We start from the raw sequence: 20,761 nt of genomic DNA on the forward strand, positions 1-20,761 counted from the left end.
TGTGTCTGAAAACCTTTGAGAGCCGCCCTCCAATGGCGGCTGCGCCAATGGCTTGAGCAACCGTCCTGGATTGACCAATCAGCGCCCGCATTATTGGAAAACCCAATTCCCAGATAGCCAATGGGAAGGGGACTTCGGGGGCAGTGTGAAGCCTCAGGCTTTCCATCTTGAAGTGGGGCAAAACCTAAGGAGGCCTTAGTCGGCATTTTGTGGAAGCTCCCCATTCTTCCCTTTTCCTGCAGATGGTCCCCCGTGGCAGGAGGACTTTGTCCCTGTTCGTTGACCCGGACGCCGGCTTAAATCCCCCACGGGAGGACTAGAAGGAAACAGCCTGATTCCGGAGCCGAGGCAGGCGCTGAGCTCTGTAGCACTGCACACGCAGCCACCGCCTCGGCTAATGGATGCATGGGCAAGGGGCTGCTCCCTGAGTGGCTGCAATCAGGGAATCGGAGAAGGGCCAGCCTTATTTGTGACACGTTGGGCGGGGTGGGCTCTGGGAAGCGCTGTAACCCTTCTCGACTCAGGGCCCCTCGCGTGGCCGCTTAGGAGGGACTTGGCCCCGCAGCCGCCTCTTCCTGTTGCCCAGAAGTTGTCCCAGGCACCCAGAGCCCCTCGAACGTCGCCTTTCGGCCTCCAGCCTCTCACCGCAGGTCAGGGCTCCTTGGGCTCACATAACGCCCCGTACAACCCTAAGGGGTAGGAATTCCTGTTCCCATTTACAGATGAGGAAACTGAGGCCCGGGTTAAGATGCTTGCAAAAAAACACACGGTCAGAAAGTAATAGCCCCAGAATTCGAACCCTTGTTCTGAAAGCCAAAGCATGGGGGAGTCCCCACTCTGCCTTCTGGGTTCAAACGATTCTCCTGCTAAAGCCTCCTGGGTAGGTGGAACCACAGGCGCCCGCCACCACGCCTGGCTAAGGCTAGTTTTTATATTTTTAGTAGAGACGGGGTTTCTCCGTTTTGGCCAGGCTGGTCTTGAACTGCTGACCTTAGGTGATCCACCCGCCTCAGCCTCCCAAAGTGCTGGGATTACAGGCGTGAGTCACCGCAAGACACCTTTAAAAGATTAGCAGAATAACATCGGATCAAAACTGTCTAGCCTGCAGTTCCCCTTAAGTTTTGTATTATAAAAAAACTAAATAGAGAAAACTTGAAAAGACAATATAATGATACCACGTAGATTCCAGCACTTGTTAACAGTTTGCCATATTTGCTTTGTCTGTGTGTCTTTTTCGGAACCATTTGAAAATTGTAGAGATGACATTTCACCCCAACACCAAATACTGAGTATCTCTTAAAAATAAGGCCCTTGGCCAGGCGCAGTGGCTCACGCCTGCAATCCCAGCACTTTGGGAGGCCAAGTCAGGCGGATCACCTGAGGTCAGGAGTCCGAGACCAACCTGGCCAACATGGTGAAACCCCATGTCTACAAAAAATACAAAAATTAGCCGGGCGTGGTGGCGTGCGTGCCTATAATCCCAGCTACTCGGGAGGCTGAGGCAGGAGAATCACTTGAAACTGGGAAGCAGAGGTTGCGGTGAGCCGGGATGGGGCCACTGTACTCCAGCCTAGGCGACAGAGTGAGATCCATTTCAAAAAATAAAAATAATGCCCTTATTCTACAATAACCATTGTTATCACCACTGCTAAGAAAATTTAATTCTCTAACAACCAGTCCATATTCATATGTCCCCAGTCATCCCAAAAACCTTTTAGGACTTTTTTTTCTAACTAAGAACCAATCAGTATTCACCACACTTGACTCTTAAGTTCTTTCCATTTCTGTCCCCAACCTTTTATTTTTATGACATCGATCTTTTGAAGAGATCAGGCCATTTACCTAGATTGTCCCACGTTAGGAGTGTTTCCTTTTAGTATCATTTACCTGAATTTCCTGAAGATCTTGTTAGATGGAAGTTCTTCTTAAATGCATTTCTTCCCTTGAATTTCTTAAGTTAGGGCTAAAGGCTTGATTAGATTCATGACAACAAGCACTTTAAAATACTCCAGAGGACACATTGTAAGTGCACAAGCTTGATGAATTTTTACAAACTGAACACACCTAGGTCAAAAAGCAGAACATGACCAGAAACCAGAATCCCCTCCCGGGGCTCCATGCTTACATCCATTCACTAACCCTCACACTCCAAGAGTGACGGTTGTCCTGACTTCTAATATCACCAATTAATTTTGCTTATTTTTGTACTTTCCATAAATGGAATCATACAGTATGTACTTTTGTGTCTTGAATCTTTTGACATTATACTTAGGCAGTTTGACCATATCATTCCATATAGTTGTGTTGCAGTTCATTCATTTTCATTGCTGTATGATATGGTTTGGCTGTATCCCCACCCAAATCTCATCTCGTGAATTGTAGCTCCCATAATTCCCACATATTGTGGGAGGGACCCAGTGGGAGATAATTGAATCATGGGAGGGGTTTCCCCCATACTGTTCTCATGGTAGTGAATTAGTCTCATGAGATCTGATGATTTTATAAGGGATTTTCGTTTTTGCTTGGTTCTCATTCTGTCTTGTCTGCCACCACGTAAGATGTGCCTTTCGCCTTCTGCCATGATTGTGAGGCCTCCCCAGCCATGTGGAGCTGTGAGTCCATTAAACCTATTTTTCTTTACAAATTACCCAGTCTTGAGTATGTCTTAATCAGCAGTGTGAAAACAGACTAATATACTCTATAACCTCAATATTATTGGCATTTAGAGCTAGATAATTATTTGCTGTGGGGGGCTGTTCTGGGCATTATAGAATGTTTAGCAGCATCCCTGGCCTGTATGCACTAGATGCCAGTAGCATTCTCCCTAAGCAGTTCTCCCTAAGCAGTTAAAGACAACCCAAAATATCTGAAGACCACAATTTATGTATCCATTCTGCTCTTGATGGGCATTTGGGTAACTTCCAAGTATGGTGCTATTATCAATAACGCTGCTATGAAAGTTATAGCACATGCCTTTTGGCAGATAGCTATCTATCTACATTTCTGTTGAGTTATTCATCATTCTTACTTGATGAATGATGGATTGGAGTAGAACCTAAGAGTAGAATTGTTGGGCTTTAGTTTAGCTTTAATAGATAATGCCAAGCAGTTTTCCAAAATGGTTATACTGATTTATATTTTCACTAGGAAGGCTATTTGGGAGTTCCAGTTGTTTCTCATCATCACTAGTACTTTTTATTTTTTTCATACCGGAGGGTGTTGTGACATTTCATTTCCCAGATGACTCATGAATTTGACAACCATTTCATGTGCTTTTTGGCTATTTTTTAAGCTAACATTTAATGACTGCTTTCTATGTACCATTCCCAGCCTCCCTGCTTTATAATTTATGTCTTTTTTTTTTTTTTTTTCTGAGACAGGGTTTTGCTCTGTTGCTCAGGCTGAAGTGCAGTGGTGCAATCATGGCTCACTGCAGCCTTGACTTCCTAGGTGAAAGTGATCCTCCTACCTCAGTCTCCTGAGTAGCTGGGACTACAGGCTCATGCCACCATGCCTGGCTCTTTTTTCTTTCTTTTTTTTTTTTTTTAGAGATAGGGTCTTACTATGTTGCCCAGGCTGGTCTCAAACTCCTGGGCTCAAGCGATCTTCCTGCGTCAGCCTCCCTAAATGTTGGGATTACTTACAGGTGTGAGCCACCACACCTGGCCATAAGTTTTATTTAACACAACAATGCTACCCCATTCCGCAGATGAGTAAGTGGTATCTGGTAAGAAAAGGAGCTGGGATTCAGTCCTCAAATTCTGGGGCATGCATCTTAGCTTTCCCCATCCCACTTGGTGAGGTGGGCCACCCTAGTCACATTGAGATCTAACCAGTTGTTTGCAGATGGCTGTGGGACCATCTGCAGAGGTGCTGTGAAGACCTGACATTCCAACGGAGAGAAGGACAGGAAGCAAATCACAGGCCAAGGGGAGGAAGGGGGTGGTCCTAGGCTATAGATAACAGAAGAAGAGAAAGTCTGCTGCTGGAGCTTGTGAAGTGCGAGGCACAAATGGCAAATTAAGAGTGTGTTTATTTACAAGAAAATCATGAGAAGCAGGAAAAAACAGGGCTGTAGGGGAGGTGGGCTGGCAGTGAAGCCAGGTGTCTGTGTAAACAGGCATTGGCTGGGTAGAGGGAACACAGGAGCCAGGCTGTGGGAAGAGGTTTCCTTTCTCTGGCAGCTCTGGCTGAGGCCCCAGGAGGGACATCAAGCAAATATTTTCTGGAGCTCCCCCAGGCGTGGGTCCTTGTAGAGCTTTTCCTCCAGAGCCAGGTACTTCAGTGGGGCCAGTTCCTTGTGTCTGAAGTCAGAGGGGCAAGGAAAGAGGGTGAGGGGTTACAAAGCTGGTGGTACAGCCTCCCAGTGGGTTCTCTCCACCTGCCCTGCCTGCTCACCGATTGAGGCGCTGCTCCAGGATGCGGATGCAGAACATGGCCTGAGAGCAGTAACTCAGGTACAGGTCTTCATCCTCGGGTGTCAGCGTCAACTGGTTCTCCTGGTACCACTGCTGCTTCTTTTGCAGCTCCTGGGTCTCCTGTGGTCATAGGGAGGACAGAGAAGGAGGGCTGACAAGGCTGACCTTCACCCAGGCTGCAGGCTGCAATCCCATTGGTCACTAGACAGCACCATGACTGTTGGCCCCGCTGTCCCCACCCACACAAGCCACCTATCCACACCTGCCATAGAGGCAGGGGCCACAAAATATCTTGGGTGGGAGCCAGTGGGGTCATGTTTATAGGGATGTCATGTCCATGAGGTCAGAGCAGGGGGCAAGATTGAGAGAGCCATGTGGCTCTGGACAAGTTACTGGCATTTTCAGAACCTGCAATTTCTTGTCTACAAAATGAGGGTCATTGTACTCCCCGCTCTCCTTGTAGAGCTCCTTGTGAAGATTAAGTGACATAATCTTAGTAGTGCACGGGAACTACATGGTGTGTGCCTGACCAACAAAAATGGGTCAAGGACTAGGAGTTGTTATAATGTACCATTTCTCTGTCTGCCCAGCCATCTGCCCATCTATTCCTCTGCCCATCCCTCCACCCATCCCTGCCCATCCATCCGTCCATCCGTCCTTCCACTCATCCATCCAACTGTCCATCTATCTACTCGCCCATCCATCCATCCATCCATCCATCCACCCACCCATCCACCCACCCACTCATCCATCCACCCACCTACTCGCTCACTCATCCACCCATCCATTCATCCATCCATCCATCCACCCATCCATCCATTCGTCCATCCACCCACCCACTCATCTATCCACCCACCTACTCACTCACTCATCCACCCATCCATGCATCCATCCATCCATCCATCCACTCACCCACTCATCCATCCACCCACCTGCTCACTCACTCTCCACCCACCCAGTCACCCATCCATCCATCATCCATCCATCCATCCATCCATCCATCCACCACCCATCCATTCATCCATCCACCCACCCACTCACCCATCCACCCACTCATCCATCCACCCACCCACTCACTCACCCATCCATCCATCCACTCACCCATCCATCCATCCACCCACTCACTCATCCATCCACCCACCCACTCATCCACCCACCCATCCATCCATCTATCCATCCATCCATCCATTCATCCATCCACCCGCCCACTCATCCATCCACTCACCCACTCATCCATCTGCCCACTCACTCACTCATCCACCCATCCATCCATCCACCCACTCATCCATCCATCCACCCACTCACTCACTCATCCATTCATCCATCCACCCATCCATCCATTCATCCATCTACCCACCCACTCATCCATCCACCCACCCACTCATCCATCCACCTACCCACTCATCCATCCACTCACTCACTCACTCACTCACTCATCCACCCACCCATCCATCCACCCACCTATCCATACATATACCCATACACCTATCTATCTACTCACCCATCCATTCATCCTCCCATCCATCTATCCATCCATCCATTTATCCACCCATCCACCCACCCATCTATTCATGCACCCACCCATCCCTCTATCTACCCATCAATCCACCCACCCATCTATCTACCTATTCATCCATCTATCTACCCATCCATTCATCCACCCATCCATCCATCCATCCGTCCGTCCATCCATCTATCCACCCACCCACCCACCTATCCATACCTACACCCATCCATCCCCCTATCCATTCATCTATTCAATAAACAAGTGTGAGGAGGAACAACTCAGTCATTTGGAAACCCCAAGCATTGACATATTCATCCCCCCTCATCAGGCCCTCACAAGCCTGTGAGGTGGTGGGCAGACAGCCCTGGGCCCATTTTCTGGATGCAGATGCTGAGATCCCCTCCCCAACAAAGGCCCTGGCGGCACCTTCTCAAAGCGGGCCTGGATGAGGTTGGCCTTGTTGATGAGCCGCTGCTTGAAGTCACTGAGGCACTCATCCTTGAGGCGCACCGCCTGCCAGCGTGTTAATTTCTCTCCTGGCGGGAGCTGGGCCAGGAATGGGGCCAGGTAGTCCAGCTGGGTCTCCACCTGCCTCAGGTGTTCTTCATGCATCACGCGCTCCTGTAAAGGTGAGGGGCAGTCAGCTGGATCAGCAGGAACTGCAGAGACCTCTCCACCAGCTCTGCATCAGCAGTGTGCCAGCACAAAGCCAGACTTCACAGCCAGGTCCCGGTGCATGGTGCCTCCAAGACGGGTCTTAGAAGGGCCTGCATGCTGGTCTCTGGACCTGTGTTTGCTGGTGACAGCCAACTCTTTTTTTCTTACACGAATTTGTGTCTCACTACCTGAGTTTTGGTTTCCTTCTCTAAGGATCTGACAGGATCATGTCTGTAAAGCACGCAGCCTGATGCCTGACAATCCATAGTAGATGCTTATTCAGTCAATGGTAGTGGTTATTAATGATGTTAGTTAAAAACTGCCAGTAACTCCCTTCACTTTTCTTTTCCACCCTGGGGCCTGTGTCCTCCATCTGCAGACAGGGGGCAGTGAAGTTGGAGATGTGGGGGCTGACACCCTCCCCTGGGATCTGAGAACAGTCATCTGATGCCCGTCCTGCCTCATGACCCCCAAACTGTTTTTAGGAATCTCAACTTGGTTGGTGAAAGGGATTCAGAAGCCTGTCCTGAAAACCAGGCGGGGCCTTGCAACCTGAGGGTGTAACCTGAATGCCGTCCCTGTGCTGGAGAGCAGGAGAGCTCAGGCCTGGAGCCAGAGGTAACTCACTGGGGCCACTGGCCCAGGGTGCAACCTCAGTGGGAGCCCTGAGTAGAGGTGGGCACATAATTTTAATTCTTTTCCCAACCACAGGCCTTGGCTTGGCTACAGCCCCTGGGGATGGGGGGAAACCTTGCCCAAATCCCAAGTACTCTTTGGGATGAACCATAGAAATGGTCAGCTCAGCAGCAAGGATGACCGCATGGTATCAATAACCGTATCCCCCACAGAGGGTTTCTCAGCAGAATCCCTCATGGTCCTCACCACCCTGGAGGCCAGGGGGGTCTAGGAAAAGCTGGGGCCTAGAGAAGGGATTGGGACTGACCATGGCCTCCCGATATTCCTTGCTCTTCTCATTCCGCTTGGTGTCATAGATGGAGATGGTCAGTGTGTGTGCCGCCTCCTCTTCCTCTCGAAGCTTCAGAATCTCCAGCACCTGAAATGAGAAGTGTTGGAGAGCGTGATGAAGACACCCCCCCGCCACTCCTATAACCCTAGCACTTTGGGAAGCCAAGGAGGGCAGATTGCATGAGTTCAGGAGTTTGAGACCAGCCTGGGCAAAATGGAAAAACCCCATCTGTTAAAAAACAAAAACAAGAAATTAGCCCGGCATGGTGGTGTGCACTAGTGGTCCCAGTTACCTGGGAGGATGAGGTGGGAGGACCACCTGAGCCCGGGATGTAGAGCCATAACTGTGCCACTGCATTCCAGCCTGGGTTATAGAGGGAAACCCTATCTCAAAAACAAAGATACCGCCCATTTGCTCGCTCTCCCATAGGACCCTACCTCCAGCTCTGACTCCCAGACCTGATGTCTGGACAGCTTCTCCTCCCTCTTCAGGTGCATCATGGTCTCGTACTGGTAGAGCAGCTTCTTGGTGTGCTCCATGGGCTCCACCTGGGACAACAACCACCTCAGCAACACAGAGAGGCTGCCATGATCGGGGCATAGGACCACCTGGTTTCAAATCTACCCCTGCCACTTTCTAGCTGTGTGACCTCGAGCAAGTTGCTATACCTCTCTGAGCCTCAATTTTCTCACTTATAAAAATACAGATAATAATAAAAGAGGAACTGAAGACTCAGAAAAGCTGGGGACTGTGCCAGAAGAGTGAGGGTTTGACTAGGAAGGCTAGCCCCTCAGAGGTAGTGAGACTCTTCCCCTCCCACAGAGCCTCCCTAGGATCGGAGGTTTGCCCTGACCAGGAGTGCAGAGTCGTCTTAGCCTGCTGAGTTCTCTTTTTTGGTGGAAAAGGAAGATTTTCAGAGGAGCTCAAAGAGAAGGGTCCCCAGATGGGGAACTTTTGGTTTTCCCAAGGAGCAAAGATGAATTTCCTGGCCGGGAATCACCAGCGCCCATCCTGGTTCTCCCAAGTTGCTGGAATAAGACAGAGAGCCCCGGTTCCTCCTGCACCCGACCCCTGCCCGCAGTGGGGCCCAGGCCCACCTCGAAGCTGATGCACATATCGGGCGTCATGATGATCTTGTTGCCCTTGCTGTCCACCTGGGTGCGCCGCAGGAACTCGCGCTTGGAGGCCGTGATGTGGTCCTCGCGGCAGTGGTAGCGCAGCTGGATGCGCTCCTCCGCGACCAGAAACACGCGCTCTGCCACGTCCTCCTCTGCGGGCTTCACTGGGTTGCGGAAGAACCGCTCTGTGATTTTCTGGGAGGCCAGAATATGCAAAGGATGAGGGTGTGAGAGGAGATTTCTGTGCAGGCCCGCAGGCAGGAGCAACGGACGTTCAGGACACTGGAGTCTGGGGTCGTTTGGCGATTCACGTGGAATAGCCTCTCCTAGCCAGACAAGGGATTTCGTGGGTTCTCAGGGCCAGGCCACTCCAGTCCCGTATGGTGCTGGGCCCCTCCTCAGCTCCTTCAAGACTCTGCTTGCCTACCTCAAGAGATGGGGAGCTCATCACCTCTCCAGGCAGCCTACTCCATTGCTAGACATCCCTAACTGCTAGAAAGGGCTTCTTTGGCATGCTGCCATTACACACAGTTGCCAACTAATTTGTAATGACATGGAGGGGAAAATGCACAATTTCATGTTAAGTGGGTAATACAGGGACTCTAATCCCCGGGTCCTGATCTCAATTACATTAGAAAAAACTCAAAACCAAACCTATAATCCGTGGTAATATATGAGAGATGCCATTCTGAGATATTTTTGCTTTTCTCTACATTTTTACATATTTTCCAAATGTTTAGTCATGAGTGTGTATTTTTGTATAACAATAAGGAAGTAACACATCCTTGGCCCCATGGTTGAGGGCACAATCTGGCACCAGACAACCCCAGGATGGCACATTTGGTGATATGGTTTGGCTTCGTGTCCCCCCACCCAAATCTCACCTTGAACTGTAATCCCCATATGTCAAGGGCGGGACCAGGTAGAGATAATTGAATCATGGAGGTGGTTTCCCCATGCTATTCTCGTGATAGTGAGTGAGTTCTCCCGATATCTGATGGTTTTATAAGCGGCTTCCCCTTTGCTCAGCACTTATTCTCTCTCCTGCTGCCCTGATTCTAGTGAAAAGGACCCTTTTCACTAGGCAGAAGGTGAAAAGGACCCTTCTGCCATGATTCTAAGTTTCCTAAGGGCTCCCCAGCCATGTGGAACTATGAGTCAATGAAACTTCTTTTCTTTATAAATTACCCAGTCTCACGTATTTCTTCATAGCAGCATGAGAACAGACTAATACATTTGGTAAAATGCTTGGTTCATCATTGGTGCCCTTAGATATGTCTCAGGCCTTAATGCCATCCCAGAGCCAGGGCTCTCACCATTCAGAGGTGACATCAGCTGCCAGAGAAGGAGGGCGACCTGTCCCCAGCCCCGGCGAGCTCTTACCACAATGGGCCGGGGGTTTGACTCTGCACTCCTCAGAGCGAGCTTCTTGACTCGGGGTCCGAAGTTGGCATGGCGGTAGGAGAGGAAGTCTGGGCGTCCTTGATAGTACTCTGTCATTGTCCTGGGTGCCTCCTCCCGCTTTATCAGGCCATCCACACGGGCTGTTTCATAAAACTCAATGACACGGTGCATCTCAGGTTGCATGGACTTGTACGAGTGCACTGGGTGGGGAGCGGGAGGTGGGAGGAGACAGCTTCATGAGCACTAGGAAGTATGGCTTCTGGCTTGATGGCCCAACCCCAGGCCCAGGGAGAAGACAGACCCACATTATGGATGAGGTTAGCTATGGAACCAGTCCCCTATTGCTGGGTGTTTAGGTTGTGTACAACTTTTCTGATTATTACCAACACCCTGATGAACATCTGCATCGTGCATTTTTTGTTCTTGTCCATTATTTGCTAAGAATAAATTCTCAGCAGTGGAATTGCTGGGTCCAAAGGTGTACTTTTTTTTTTTTTTTTTTGAGACGGAGCCTCACTCTGTCACCCAGGCTGGAGTGCAGTGGTGCTATCTCAGCTCACTGCAATCTCCACCACCTGGGTTCAAGTGACTCTCCTGTCTCCGCCTCCTGAGTAACTGGGACTACAGGCACCTGCCACCACACCTGGCTAATTTTTGTATTTTTAGTAGAAACGAGGTTTCACCATGTTGGTCAGGCTGGTCTCAAACTCCTGACCTCAGGTTATCTACCCAAAGTGCTGGGATTATAGGTGTGAGCCACTGTGCCCAGCCAAAAGTGTACATGTTTTATGGTCATTACCAATATTTTGCCCAACTGTCCTCCAGAAAAGTTCCAATGTGCTGTCCCATCAACAGTGACACAGAGTGACTATTGCTCCCATACTTGTTCATACCCAGTAGGACCATTTTTTTCATCTTTGCCAACATGGGGGTTGTAAGATGGTCCTTTAGTTTTTTAGGGACCTTATTAGTTTCTTTTTTTTTTTAATATCAACTTCTAAATGAGGTTGATCATTTAAAAAAATGTATATTACTCCTATGCTTTTCTTTTGTAAATTTCTTGGTCAGGATTTTTTTTTTTTTTTTTTTCCTTGAGACAGGACCTCTGTCACCCAGGCTGGAGTGCAGTGGCATAATCTCGGCTTACTGCAGCCTCAACCTCCTAGGTGCAAGTGATTCTCCTGCCTCACTCTCCTGAGTAGCTGGGATTACAAGCACGTGCCACCATGCCTGGCTAATTTTTGTATTTTTTGTAGAGATGGGGTTTCACCATACGGCCCAGGCTGGTCTTGAACCCCTGGGCTCAACTGCCCAAGTTGGCCTCCCAAAGTGCTTAGATTGCAGGTGTGAGCCCCTGTGTCTGGCACTGCCTCCTTTAAATGTGGCTTCTACCGTGTGACCTCCTGGTGAGGTTCTGGCCTGATTCCAACCACAGAATGAGTATGTGGCGCCCCTTTTAGCTTTCCTGGAGGAGCATTTCTCATGTTTCCTTAGAATTTCTGAGCTTTCCCTGACCTCCCATACATGGGGTTTGCTGAGGGAGGCAGGGCAGCTTCTACTGCTTGCTGCCCAAGAAGCTCTGTGTAATATGTATGCTGGTTCCTCCCACCACATACCACCTGCCACAGGGTGTGTGAGGCCTCTACCCCAGGCTCCTGGCCGGCCCAGGAAAGGGGAGCCACGTACCACGCAGAGCCTGGGGGTGGCCGGGCTTGAAGTAGTCTATCTTCAGGTCTGTGGTCTTGTTTATGTGTTTCAGCTCCAGCATGTCCTCCCGGTTCTGGTACCACTCCTTTATCTCCAAAATATTGGTACCTGTGGGGCCGACGGACACTTGCTGCAGCCAAGCCAGCTCCCCTAGCCTTCAACACCCCCTTATTCCAGGCACACAGAGGCCAGCAATGCCCCCAGAGAGAGTAGAAGCTGCCCCTGCCCCTGGGCTGGCGTGGACCCATGGCCAGAGCAATCCCCCTTACACTCCAGGTCCTCGTAGGTGGTGAGGCGGCTCACAAGGCCATCGCTGTTGAGGTATGGGGCCCACTTCTCCAGCTTTGCCCTCTTGTACTGAATCACCTTCTTCCCATTCAGGCAGCGGGTCTCAAATGCTGTGGACACAGTCAGCTGGGGTCTCTCCTTTCTAGTTTGGGAGAAGGGAGGGCCAGCCCTGCCCAGCCACTCATCCATCCACTGCCCGTTCTCTGTGTACTGAACTCCTCCAGCCCCAGGCCCAATCCAGGGAGGCCGAGAATAATCACCAGGGGTGGCTCCAGCCCCAGAGGGGTTCTCAGGCCAGGCAGAAGCACAGATCCACCCAAGAATGGGATTTGAGCCCCATCAGAGGGTCTGCCCCGCAGCCAACCACACTCTCACACTGCCAGGCCTTTGCTTGTACAGGTCTCTGCCAGAAACACCATCATCCCCTCCTCCCCTTGTTGGACTGACTCCTTCAGATCCTTCAAAACTTAGCCGAGGTGACCCCTAGCCTACTTCTGGTACCCCTTTGTGCTCATCTATCCCCAGGCCCTAGCTCCAGTGCTGGGCTGGATGCGCCTCCTCTGGGTTCCCATGACACCCTCTCTGGCACTTCCCACCCTGATGAAATGGCCCATGCCCTCCCCATAGGTCTGGGTGCTCCCTAGGTGGGCACCAGCAGATATTGACATGGAGCATGACAGTCCCTGCCCTCCTGCCTTCTCTACCTGCCCCTCTCCAGTCCTGAGACCCCCTGCACCATCTGGGCACTGCCCATGGCCTCCTCTGGGTAGAAGAGTGTGAGAGGGGAACCGGCTGGGTTCCCAGGCCTTGCTGCCGCCCACACGCCATCATCCCACACATGCTCACTGAGCTGCATCGCCCTGTGTGCCAGACTGCTGTCAGGCCCTCAGGGTCAGAGCTGTGTGTGGCAGGAAGGGAGGAGGGAGGGAGGGACGGAGGGTGCAGCTGAAGGTGAGAAGGGTGGAAATGTGGGGCACGGCATTCCCTGCTGTGTCCCCCCCACCTCGTTGCTGCAGACCTCTCTGGAGGCCCAGGAACTGGCTCTGGAAAGGATAAGTGAACACACAAATAGAAAATACCTTCCGGGGAGATCTCAATCTGCTCCACCCACGAGTGGGGCATGTCGAAGCTCTTATCCTCATCCTCCTTGTCCTGATGGGAGAGAAGGGGGTGGGGGAGGTGGTGCTGGTCAGGGCCTTGAAGCAGAAGTTATGATCAAAGCTCTGTCTCTGCCTGCAGAGCCAAGCCAAGGTGGTCCCTTGGCTTCCCCAGGGGAACTGGAGGTCATGAGCATGACCCATGATGTGGAAGAGGAGGAGTCAACTCTGGGCAGGGAGCCCTTCCCTATACCTGCCTGGCTTAGGACAGCAGCACCCCCTGCCCTGGCTGCGGACCCTTTGTTATTAGAGAGGTGTTTCTGGAGTTAGGACGCCCAAGCCCCACCCTCTCTCCAAGACCAGCTAAGGGGTCCTGGGCAAGTCCTTTAACTGCTCTAAGCCTTAGTTTTCTTAACTGTAAACTGGACCTTTTAGGAGAATTAAATGATATAATGTCTGTAATGGGGCTCTGCCTGGCTGACATTATTATTATTATTTGAGATGGAGTCTTGTTCTGTTACCCAGGCTGGAGTGCAGTGGCATGATCTTGGCTCACTGCAACCTCCGTCTCCCAGGTTCAAGTGATTGTCCTGCCTCAGCCTCCTGAGTAGCTGGGATTACAGGCATGCACCTACCACACCCAGTTGATTTTTGTATTTTTAGTAGAGATGGGTGGAGAGGGTGGCGGGCGGGGGGTGTCTCACCATGTTGCCCAGGCTGGTCTCGAACTCCTGACCTCAAATGATATGCCCACCTTGGACTCCCATAGTGCTGGGATTACAGGCATGAGCCACCGTGCCCAGCCTATTTCCTCTCTGAGCCTTAATTTCCCCATTTGTGAAATAAGGCCGGATCTAGATAAATGGTCCTCAAACTAGATAATCACAGAAACTTGGATAAGACTTTCTCAACTTAAAACACTTTTTCCACAAACGTTGCTCATACCTCTGACACCTGCTTATCTAACTGTGACATTTTGCAGGGGACAAAAATGGGTGAGCAGTCAGCAGTTAGTATTGTCAAAAATCTCTAAGATGGCCAGGTGGGTGGGCTGTCACCAGGGGTCTGGTTTTTCCTGGGGGTCCATGAGTGGCCTGTGACTCTTTGGGCTGCCCTCTGTCCGTCTTTGCTGTAACGAGGGCTCTTGGGCCAGGGTTGACCAGGACTCTGTGACTGGAACTGTTTGATTATTAGCCATGCGGGTGCTAAGCCGGCTGCCTGCAGGGCTGGGATCTCAGGCCCTGGCTGGTCCATGCCCCAGGGCCAGCAGGGGGCGCCTATGCCCGGATTTACTGCACACAAGATGTCCCCAGTCTCTGGAGATGAGGACGCTGAGAACATTTAGCACCCTTTCCAGGCGGTCTACACTGCTGTGCCAAGCACATCACATCAAGCAGCCCCAGGAGGTGGAACAGAGTTACCACTGAGAACCCAGACTGTGGAGCCAGACTGTGTAGGTTCAAATCCCAGCTGTGTTGCTTTGGGTAAGTGAGTGAGTCTTCCCATCTGTGTGTGAGTCTTCCCATCGGTAAAATGGGATAATATTAATCACAGGTGGTAATACCAGTGCCCACCTCACCAGGTGGCTGTGGGGATTTAAACGAGTTACTTCAGGTTAAGCAGATACAATAGATCCCAATGCTTAGTAAGGACCATATGAGTGCTACCTTTTGCTACGGGCTGAATGGCGTCCCCCTAAAATTCATAGGTTGAAGTTTTAAGCCCTGAAAGTGACTGTATTTGTTTTATTTATTTTTCTTATTTTTTCGTTGTTGTTGTTGTTGTTGTCTTGATCACTTACTGTTTGAATGATTGTATTTAGAGACAGGGTCTTTAAAGAGGTGATTAAGGTAAAATGAGTTCATTAGAGTGGGCCCTAATCCAGTATGACTGGTGTTGGTTGGGCATGGTGGCTCATGACTGTAATACCAACACTTTGAGAGGCCAAGGCAAGGAGATCTCTTGAGCCCCGGAGTTCGAGACCAGCCTAGGTAACATAGCAAGACCATGTCTCTCTGAAAAACAAAAATTAGCAGGGTGTGGTGGTGTGTGTCTGTAGTCCCAGCTACTCAAGAGGCCAAAGTGGAAGGATCATTTGAGCCCAAGAGTTCGAGGCTGCAGTGAGCTATGATCGTGCCACTGCACTCCAGCCTGGGCAACAGAGGAGACCCTGTCTCAAAAAAATTTAAAAAAAAATATGACTGGTGTCCTTATAAGAACAGATTAGGACATAGATTTGTACAGAAGGAAGACAATGTGAAGACAGGGAGAAGACAGCCATCTACAAGCCAAGGACGGGGGCTCAGAAGGAACCAACCCTGCCCACACCTTGATCTCAGACTTCCAGCCTCCAGAACTGTAAGAAAATTAATTTCTGTCGTTTAAGGAACCGCATCTGTGGTGCTTTGTGATGCCAGATGAATGCACCTATTAGAATTACTATGAATACAACTATGATCCTTCTGCCTCCATTTCACATAAAGGCTGAAACTGAATTCAGAGAAGGGAGGCTGGTGATGTGGGTAAGGCCCTGGCCAACAACTTTCAGAGGAACTGACAGAACAGACAAGAAAGGCCTGGCAGTGTATGGGGCTCATGATGGCTACTTGGGATGGAACTGAGAACAGCCAGCTCTGGGACTCCCAGGGGGTTGCAGAGTGGGGTCTTTTTCTTTTTCTAAATTAATTTTAATTTTTATTTTTTGTGGTGGGGTGGGGTTGCCCAGGCTGGAATGCAGTGGCATGAACATGGCTCACTGCAGCCTCGACCTCCCAGTCTCAAGTGATCCTCCTGCCTCAGCCTCCCAAGTAGCTGGGACTACAGGTGCATGCCACCACAGCCAGCTAACTTTTAAATTTTCTTGTAGAGACAGAGTCCCACTATGTTGCCCAGGCTGGCAAGGGGCATGCTTTCCAAAGGAGCAGGGCAACTCCTGAACCACGTGAACGATATGCAGGGCAGAAGACCTGACTTCAAGTCCCGTCCCTTCCCTAACCCACTGGGAGGTCCTGGGTAGCTTACTGGCCTTTCTGGGCCTCAATGTGCCAATCTGAAAAATAAGGGAATTGCCCAAGCCTTCCTGCTTTGAGGAACCCATCACTGGTCTACTTGGGCCATCCCCCACCGCCACACACATGATGCTGGGGACACTTGTCAGGCTCCCTGAAGCCTTCACACACATTCCCTGGGCTCTCAAGCTGCTGAGACTCACCAGATTTTCCACATCATCCTCATTGTTTAACCCACTGTCGTCTTCTTCAGTCAAGGACAGCTGAGACTTATCAGTCCCCAGGAGCATGTACTCCCACCTCACAGGGTCACCCAGGTCAAAGATCAAGTCCTGTTGGGGATGACAGCAGTCAACTGAGTGTACCCCACAGCCGCCAAGTCCCCACCTGCTCCATGGGGAGTTGGGAGACAGCTACTCCGGGGCAGAAAAGGGACCTGGGCCCAGGGCTTGGAGAAGCAGAACATCAATCCCAGGTGGCTCTGAGAGTCCATGTCCATACTCCTCATCCCAACAGGGAAACTGAGGCCCTGAGGGGGAGCAGAACTCCCTGCCCATCATTCAGCCTCCCTGTGAGGAAATCTCGTGTTGACCTCTGTGAAAGACTAGGAGGCTCTCTGGCCTGGGCTAGACCTGGATGTGCAGGTCTTTCCTCATCGTCTGGGCAGTGCTTAGAGCCAATGAAAACAAACCAGCAAGATTTGATGGCAGAAGGGTCTAGCAACTCCCAGGAAGGGGAAGATTTTTTAAAAAGGCTTCCTCCTGTTTATTTTACCCATGCCAGGAACAAGGGAACTAGGCAGGCACACGTGGAGGTTATACATAAAAAGCAGGTGGACAGCCGGGCGTGGTGGCTTGTGCCTGTGGTTCCAGCACTTTGGGAGGCTGACACAGAAGGATCACTTGAGCCCAGGAGTTCAAGACCAGCCTGGGTAGCAAAGGGAGATCCAAAGGGAGAGACTCTCTCTCTCTGTTGCCCAGGCTGGAGTGCAGTGGCATAATCACGGCTCACTACAGCCTTGACCTCCCGGGCTCAAGCAATCGTCCCACCTCAGCCTCCCTAGTAGCTGGGACTACAGGTGCATGCCATCATGCCTGGCTAATTTTTTTGAATTTTTTTAATAGAGACGAGGTCTCACTTTGTTGCCCAGGCTGGTCTCAAACTCCTGAGCTCAAGCGATCCTCTCACCTTATCCTCCCAAAGTATCAGGATTACAGGCATAAGCCGCTATGCCCCACCAGAATGCGTAGGTATTGATGAGGTAGGCCAGTGACTTACAGAGCCATAAAGAAATGGTGTTGCCTAGGAGGTGAGGAACAAGACACATGAGAAATCCTAGGATGCCTTCTTCCCAATAGATGGTTACTATGGAGTCACAAAGTTCACAGTACTTGGACTCTCTGTCAATGAATTGTACCATCAATCTCAGTAATCATGCAGAAGGGATGTGCGATGGCGGTAGCAGCAGAACGAGTGATAATCTCTCGAGTTATCTCCATGGTAACTCGGTCAAAGAAAGATGAGACAGCTTTCTGTACATTTCCAGGTCCTAACTACTGCAAAACTTGACCATGGACTCCCAGGCAGTTTTGGAGTTAAGCCTGTGAACAACCTGCACCTCCCATCAATGCTGGCAATGTACTGAGTGTAACTAAAGGGACCAGGAAGCTGACCTACTTGCTGCCCCAAAGTATTCTGACCTGTTGTTGCAGGAAGAGGCTCATACACCATGAGAGCAGCTGGGACAGGATGGTGAGACAGGAGCTCAGGAGCAGCAGACTGGCTACGTCCGCCATGCAGATGGACAGACAGTCCAAGCCACCAAGCAAATGAGCGAGCTGTTCCTCAGGGTCACCTTAAAAAGGGCCCAAGGGAAACTGGCCTGGTCAGAAACAGAGTGCCTTCGAGACAATGAAAGAGCACTGATAGACATACCCGAGACTGGGTAATTTGCAAAGAAAAAGAGGTTTAATGGACTCACAGTTCTGCAAAGAGGATAACCAATGCTAATACAAATCAAAGCCCCAGTGGCTATATTAATATCAGACAAAATAGACGTCAGAATGAAAAATATTACTAGGGATAAAGCTGATTATTTCATACCGATAGAGAGGTTAATTCATCATGAGGACATAACAATCTCAAATATTTACTCATCTAATAGCAGGGCTTCAAAATACATGAAGCAAATACTGATAGAATTGAAAGAAGAAATAGAGAAATCCAAAATTGTAGCCCAAGATTTCAATAATGTTGTCAATAATTGAAAGAAATGTAGGCAGAAAATCAGCAAAGATATACAAGATTTGAATAACACTATCAATCAACTTGAGATTATTGACATTTATAGAACATTCCACCCAACAGCAAAAGACACATTCTTGTCAAGTACACACAGAAAATTCACCATATTAATAATTTGGTGAATTTCCTAGACAGACCATGTTATGGTCCATAAAACGAACTATAGCAAGTGTAAAATAATAGAAGTCATACAAGTTATATTCTCTAATCACTACAGAATTAAATTAGAAATCAACAATAGAAATATCTCTAGAGAGTTTCTAAATATCTGTAAACCAAACACATTTTCAAATGGCCCATGAATTAAAGGAGAAATTAAAAGGGAAATTGGAGAGCATATTGAATGGAAAGAAAATGAACACATGATAGAGTAAAATGTGTGGGATGTCACTAAAGTAGTACTTCCGAGAGAAAGAAGGCTTATGTTAGAAAAGAACAGGCTTAGCTGGGCATGGTGGTGCATGCCTGTAATCTCATCTACTCGGGAGGCTGAGCCAGGAGAATCGCTTGAACCCAGGAGATGGAGGTTGCAGTGAGTGAAGATCGTGCCATTGCACTCCAGCCTGGGCAACAACAGCGAAACTCTGTCTCAAAAAGAACAGTCTTAGATGAATCATCTCAGCTTCCACCTTAAGAAACTAGAAAAAAGAAATGAAGCTCAAAGTAAGCATAAAGTATAAAATAATAAAGATCAGAGTGGACATCAATGAGATAGAAAACAAAAACAATGGAGAAAAACCACAAAACCAAAAACTGGTTTATTGACAATAAGGTGGGACTTACTGACCAGAAGGTGGGACTTGACTTCCAAGCGGGGGGCTCAGACACTGGACCAAATTGAGGACTAGCTAAAACGGGGCCAAGGCAACACCCAGAAATTACACCTTTCCATGGCAACGACCAAGTGAACCAGAAGTTACCACTCTATTTCTAGAAATTTCTGCATAATCTGCCCCTTAATTCGCATATGATTAAAGTGGATATAAATGTGACTGTGGAACTGCCTCTGAGCTGCTACTGTTGAAACTGCCATTGCACAATTATGACTGAGACACTGAAAGAGATCTCAATGGACTCCATCTTGCTTCTAACCTCCAAGCTGTCCTTGTTCATTCCTAGGTGTAGGCTGAACTAACTTTGGGAGAAGCTTAGTTTATTATAGTTTAAAACAAAGGCAATAACAGCCCTTTCCCAAAGCAGACCTCCTTCTTGCCTAGGGACTAGATTAGCTACAAGATTAGAAATTACGGTTTAGGAGTCATGCAGCTGGAGGCTACAAGATTCCGACCCTCCCTAAACTGCTCCTAAGATCAGTGCTTGAGATATTTTGCAGGCGCTACACTTGATGGATCAGATGGCACCACCAGATGGATAACTGGCTCATCTGATCCTGTGACCCCCACCCAGGAACTGACTTGGTGCAAGAAGACAGCTTTCACTTTCTATGATTTTATCTCTGACCAATCAGCACTCCTGGTTCACTGGCATCCCCCAACCCACCAAGTTGTCCCTAAAAACTCTCCTCCCTGAATGCACAAATGCTCTGGGAGACTGATTTGAGTAATAATAAAACTCTGGTCTCCTACACAGCCGGCTCTGCGTGAATGACTCTTTCTCTATTGCAGTTCCCCAGTCTTGAATCAGCTCTATCTAGGCAGCGGGCAAGGTGAACCCCTTGGCTGGTTACAATCTGGGCACACTGCCTATGGGGTAGCCCTGCTCCACAAGGAGCAGTCCGTCTGCTGCTGCCGTATGCTGCCACTTCAAGAAAAGTTGGCTCTAACACCACCAGCTTGCCCTTGAATTCTTTCCTGGAAAAAGCCATGAATCCTCACTGGCAAAGCCCTGATTTTGGGACCTGCCCCTGCATCAAGACCAACAAAATTGATAAACCTCTAATCAGATTGATCAGGAGAAAAAGAGAGAACACACAAACTACCAATATTAAGAATGAATGGAGTAATGTCACTAAAGACTCTAACATATTAGAAGGAAAATAAGGAGCTATTTTGAACACTTTCTTAACAATAAATTTGAAAACAAATGAAATGGACAAATTTCTTGAAAGATACAAACACCAAACCTCACTCAAAAAGAACCTGAGTCTCCCTATTGAATTCGTACCTTAAAATCCTTCCACAAAGAAAATTCCAGCCCCAGATGGCTTCACTTGTGAAGGCCAGCAAACGTACAAAAGAAATCATGCCAATTCTACAGAAACTCATCCAGAAAACTGAAGAAAAGGGAAACTTCCCAACTCATTCCATGAGGCCAGCATTACTGTGA

At 49.3% G+C, this 20,761-nt stretch overlaps 1 protein-coding gene and 1 pseudogene across 3 annotated transcripts in view; both read right to left on the minus strand.

The window, feature by feature from the left end:
- Positions 1–4,013: 4,013 nt before the first annotated feature.
- Positions 4,014–20,761, minus strand: part of DRC7 (dynein regulatory complex subunit 7) — a 33,591-nt gene continuing 16,843 nt past the window's right edge. For 2 of the 3 annotated variants that reach the window (XM_030796354.1, XM_030796348.1), the window contains 11 exons: positions 16,375–16,503; positions 13,146–13,218; positions 12,048–12,176; positions 11,758–11,886; positions 10,051–10,271; positions 8,647–8,862; positions 7,987–8,097; positions 7,526–7,636; positions 6,352–6,546; positions 4,399–4,538; positions 4,016–4,304 (listed from right to left, as the gene is read on the minus strand). In XM_030796354.1, the coding sequence (XP_030652214.1) occupies positions 4,211–4,304; positions 4,399–4,538; positions 6,352–6,546; positions 7,526–7,636; positions 7,987–8,097; positions 8,647–8,862; positions 10,051–10,271; positions 11,758–11,886; positions 12,048–12,176; positions 13,146–13,218; positions 16,375–16,503 (1,548 nt within the window). In that variant the 3' untranslated portion in view covers positions 4,016–4,210. Of the gene's footprint in view, positions 4,305–4,398; positions 4,539–6,351; positions 6,547–7,525; positions 7,637–7,986; positions 8,098–8,646; positions 8,863–10,050; positions 10,272–11,757; positions 11,887–12,047; positions 12,177–13,145; positions 13,219–16,374; positions 16,504–20,761 lie in introns of all 3 variants that reach the window. The other variant, XM_030796343.1, reaches the window with a different exon arrangement.
- LOC105739282 lies at positions 16,798–17,967 on the minus strand (annotated as a pseudogene).

This window comes from Nomascus leucogenys, chromosome 2 (genome assembly GCF_006542625.1).
Source record: "Nomascus leucogenys isolate Asia chromosome 2, Asia_NLE_v1, whole genome shotgun sequence".
Classification (NCBI taxonomy): Eukaryota; Metazoa; Chordata; class Mammalia; order Primates; family Hylobatidae; genus Nomascus; species Nomascus leucogenys.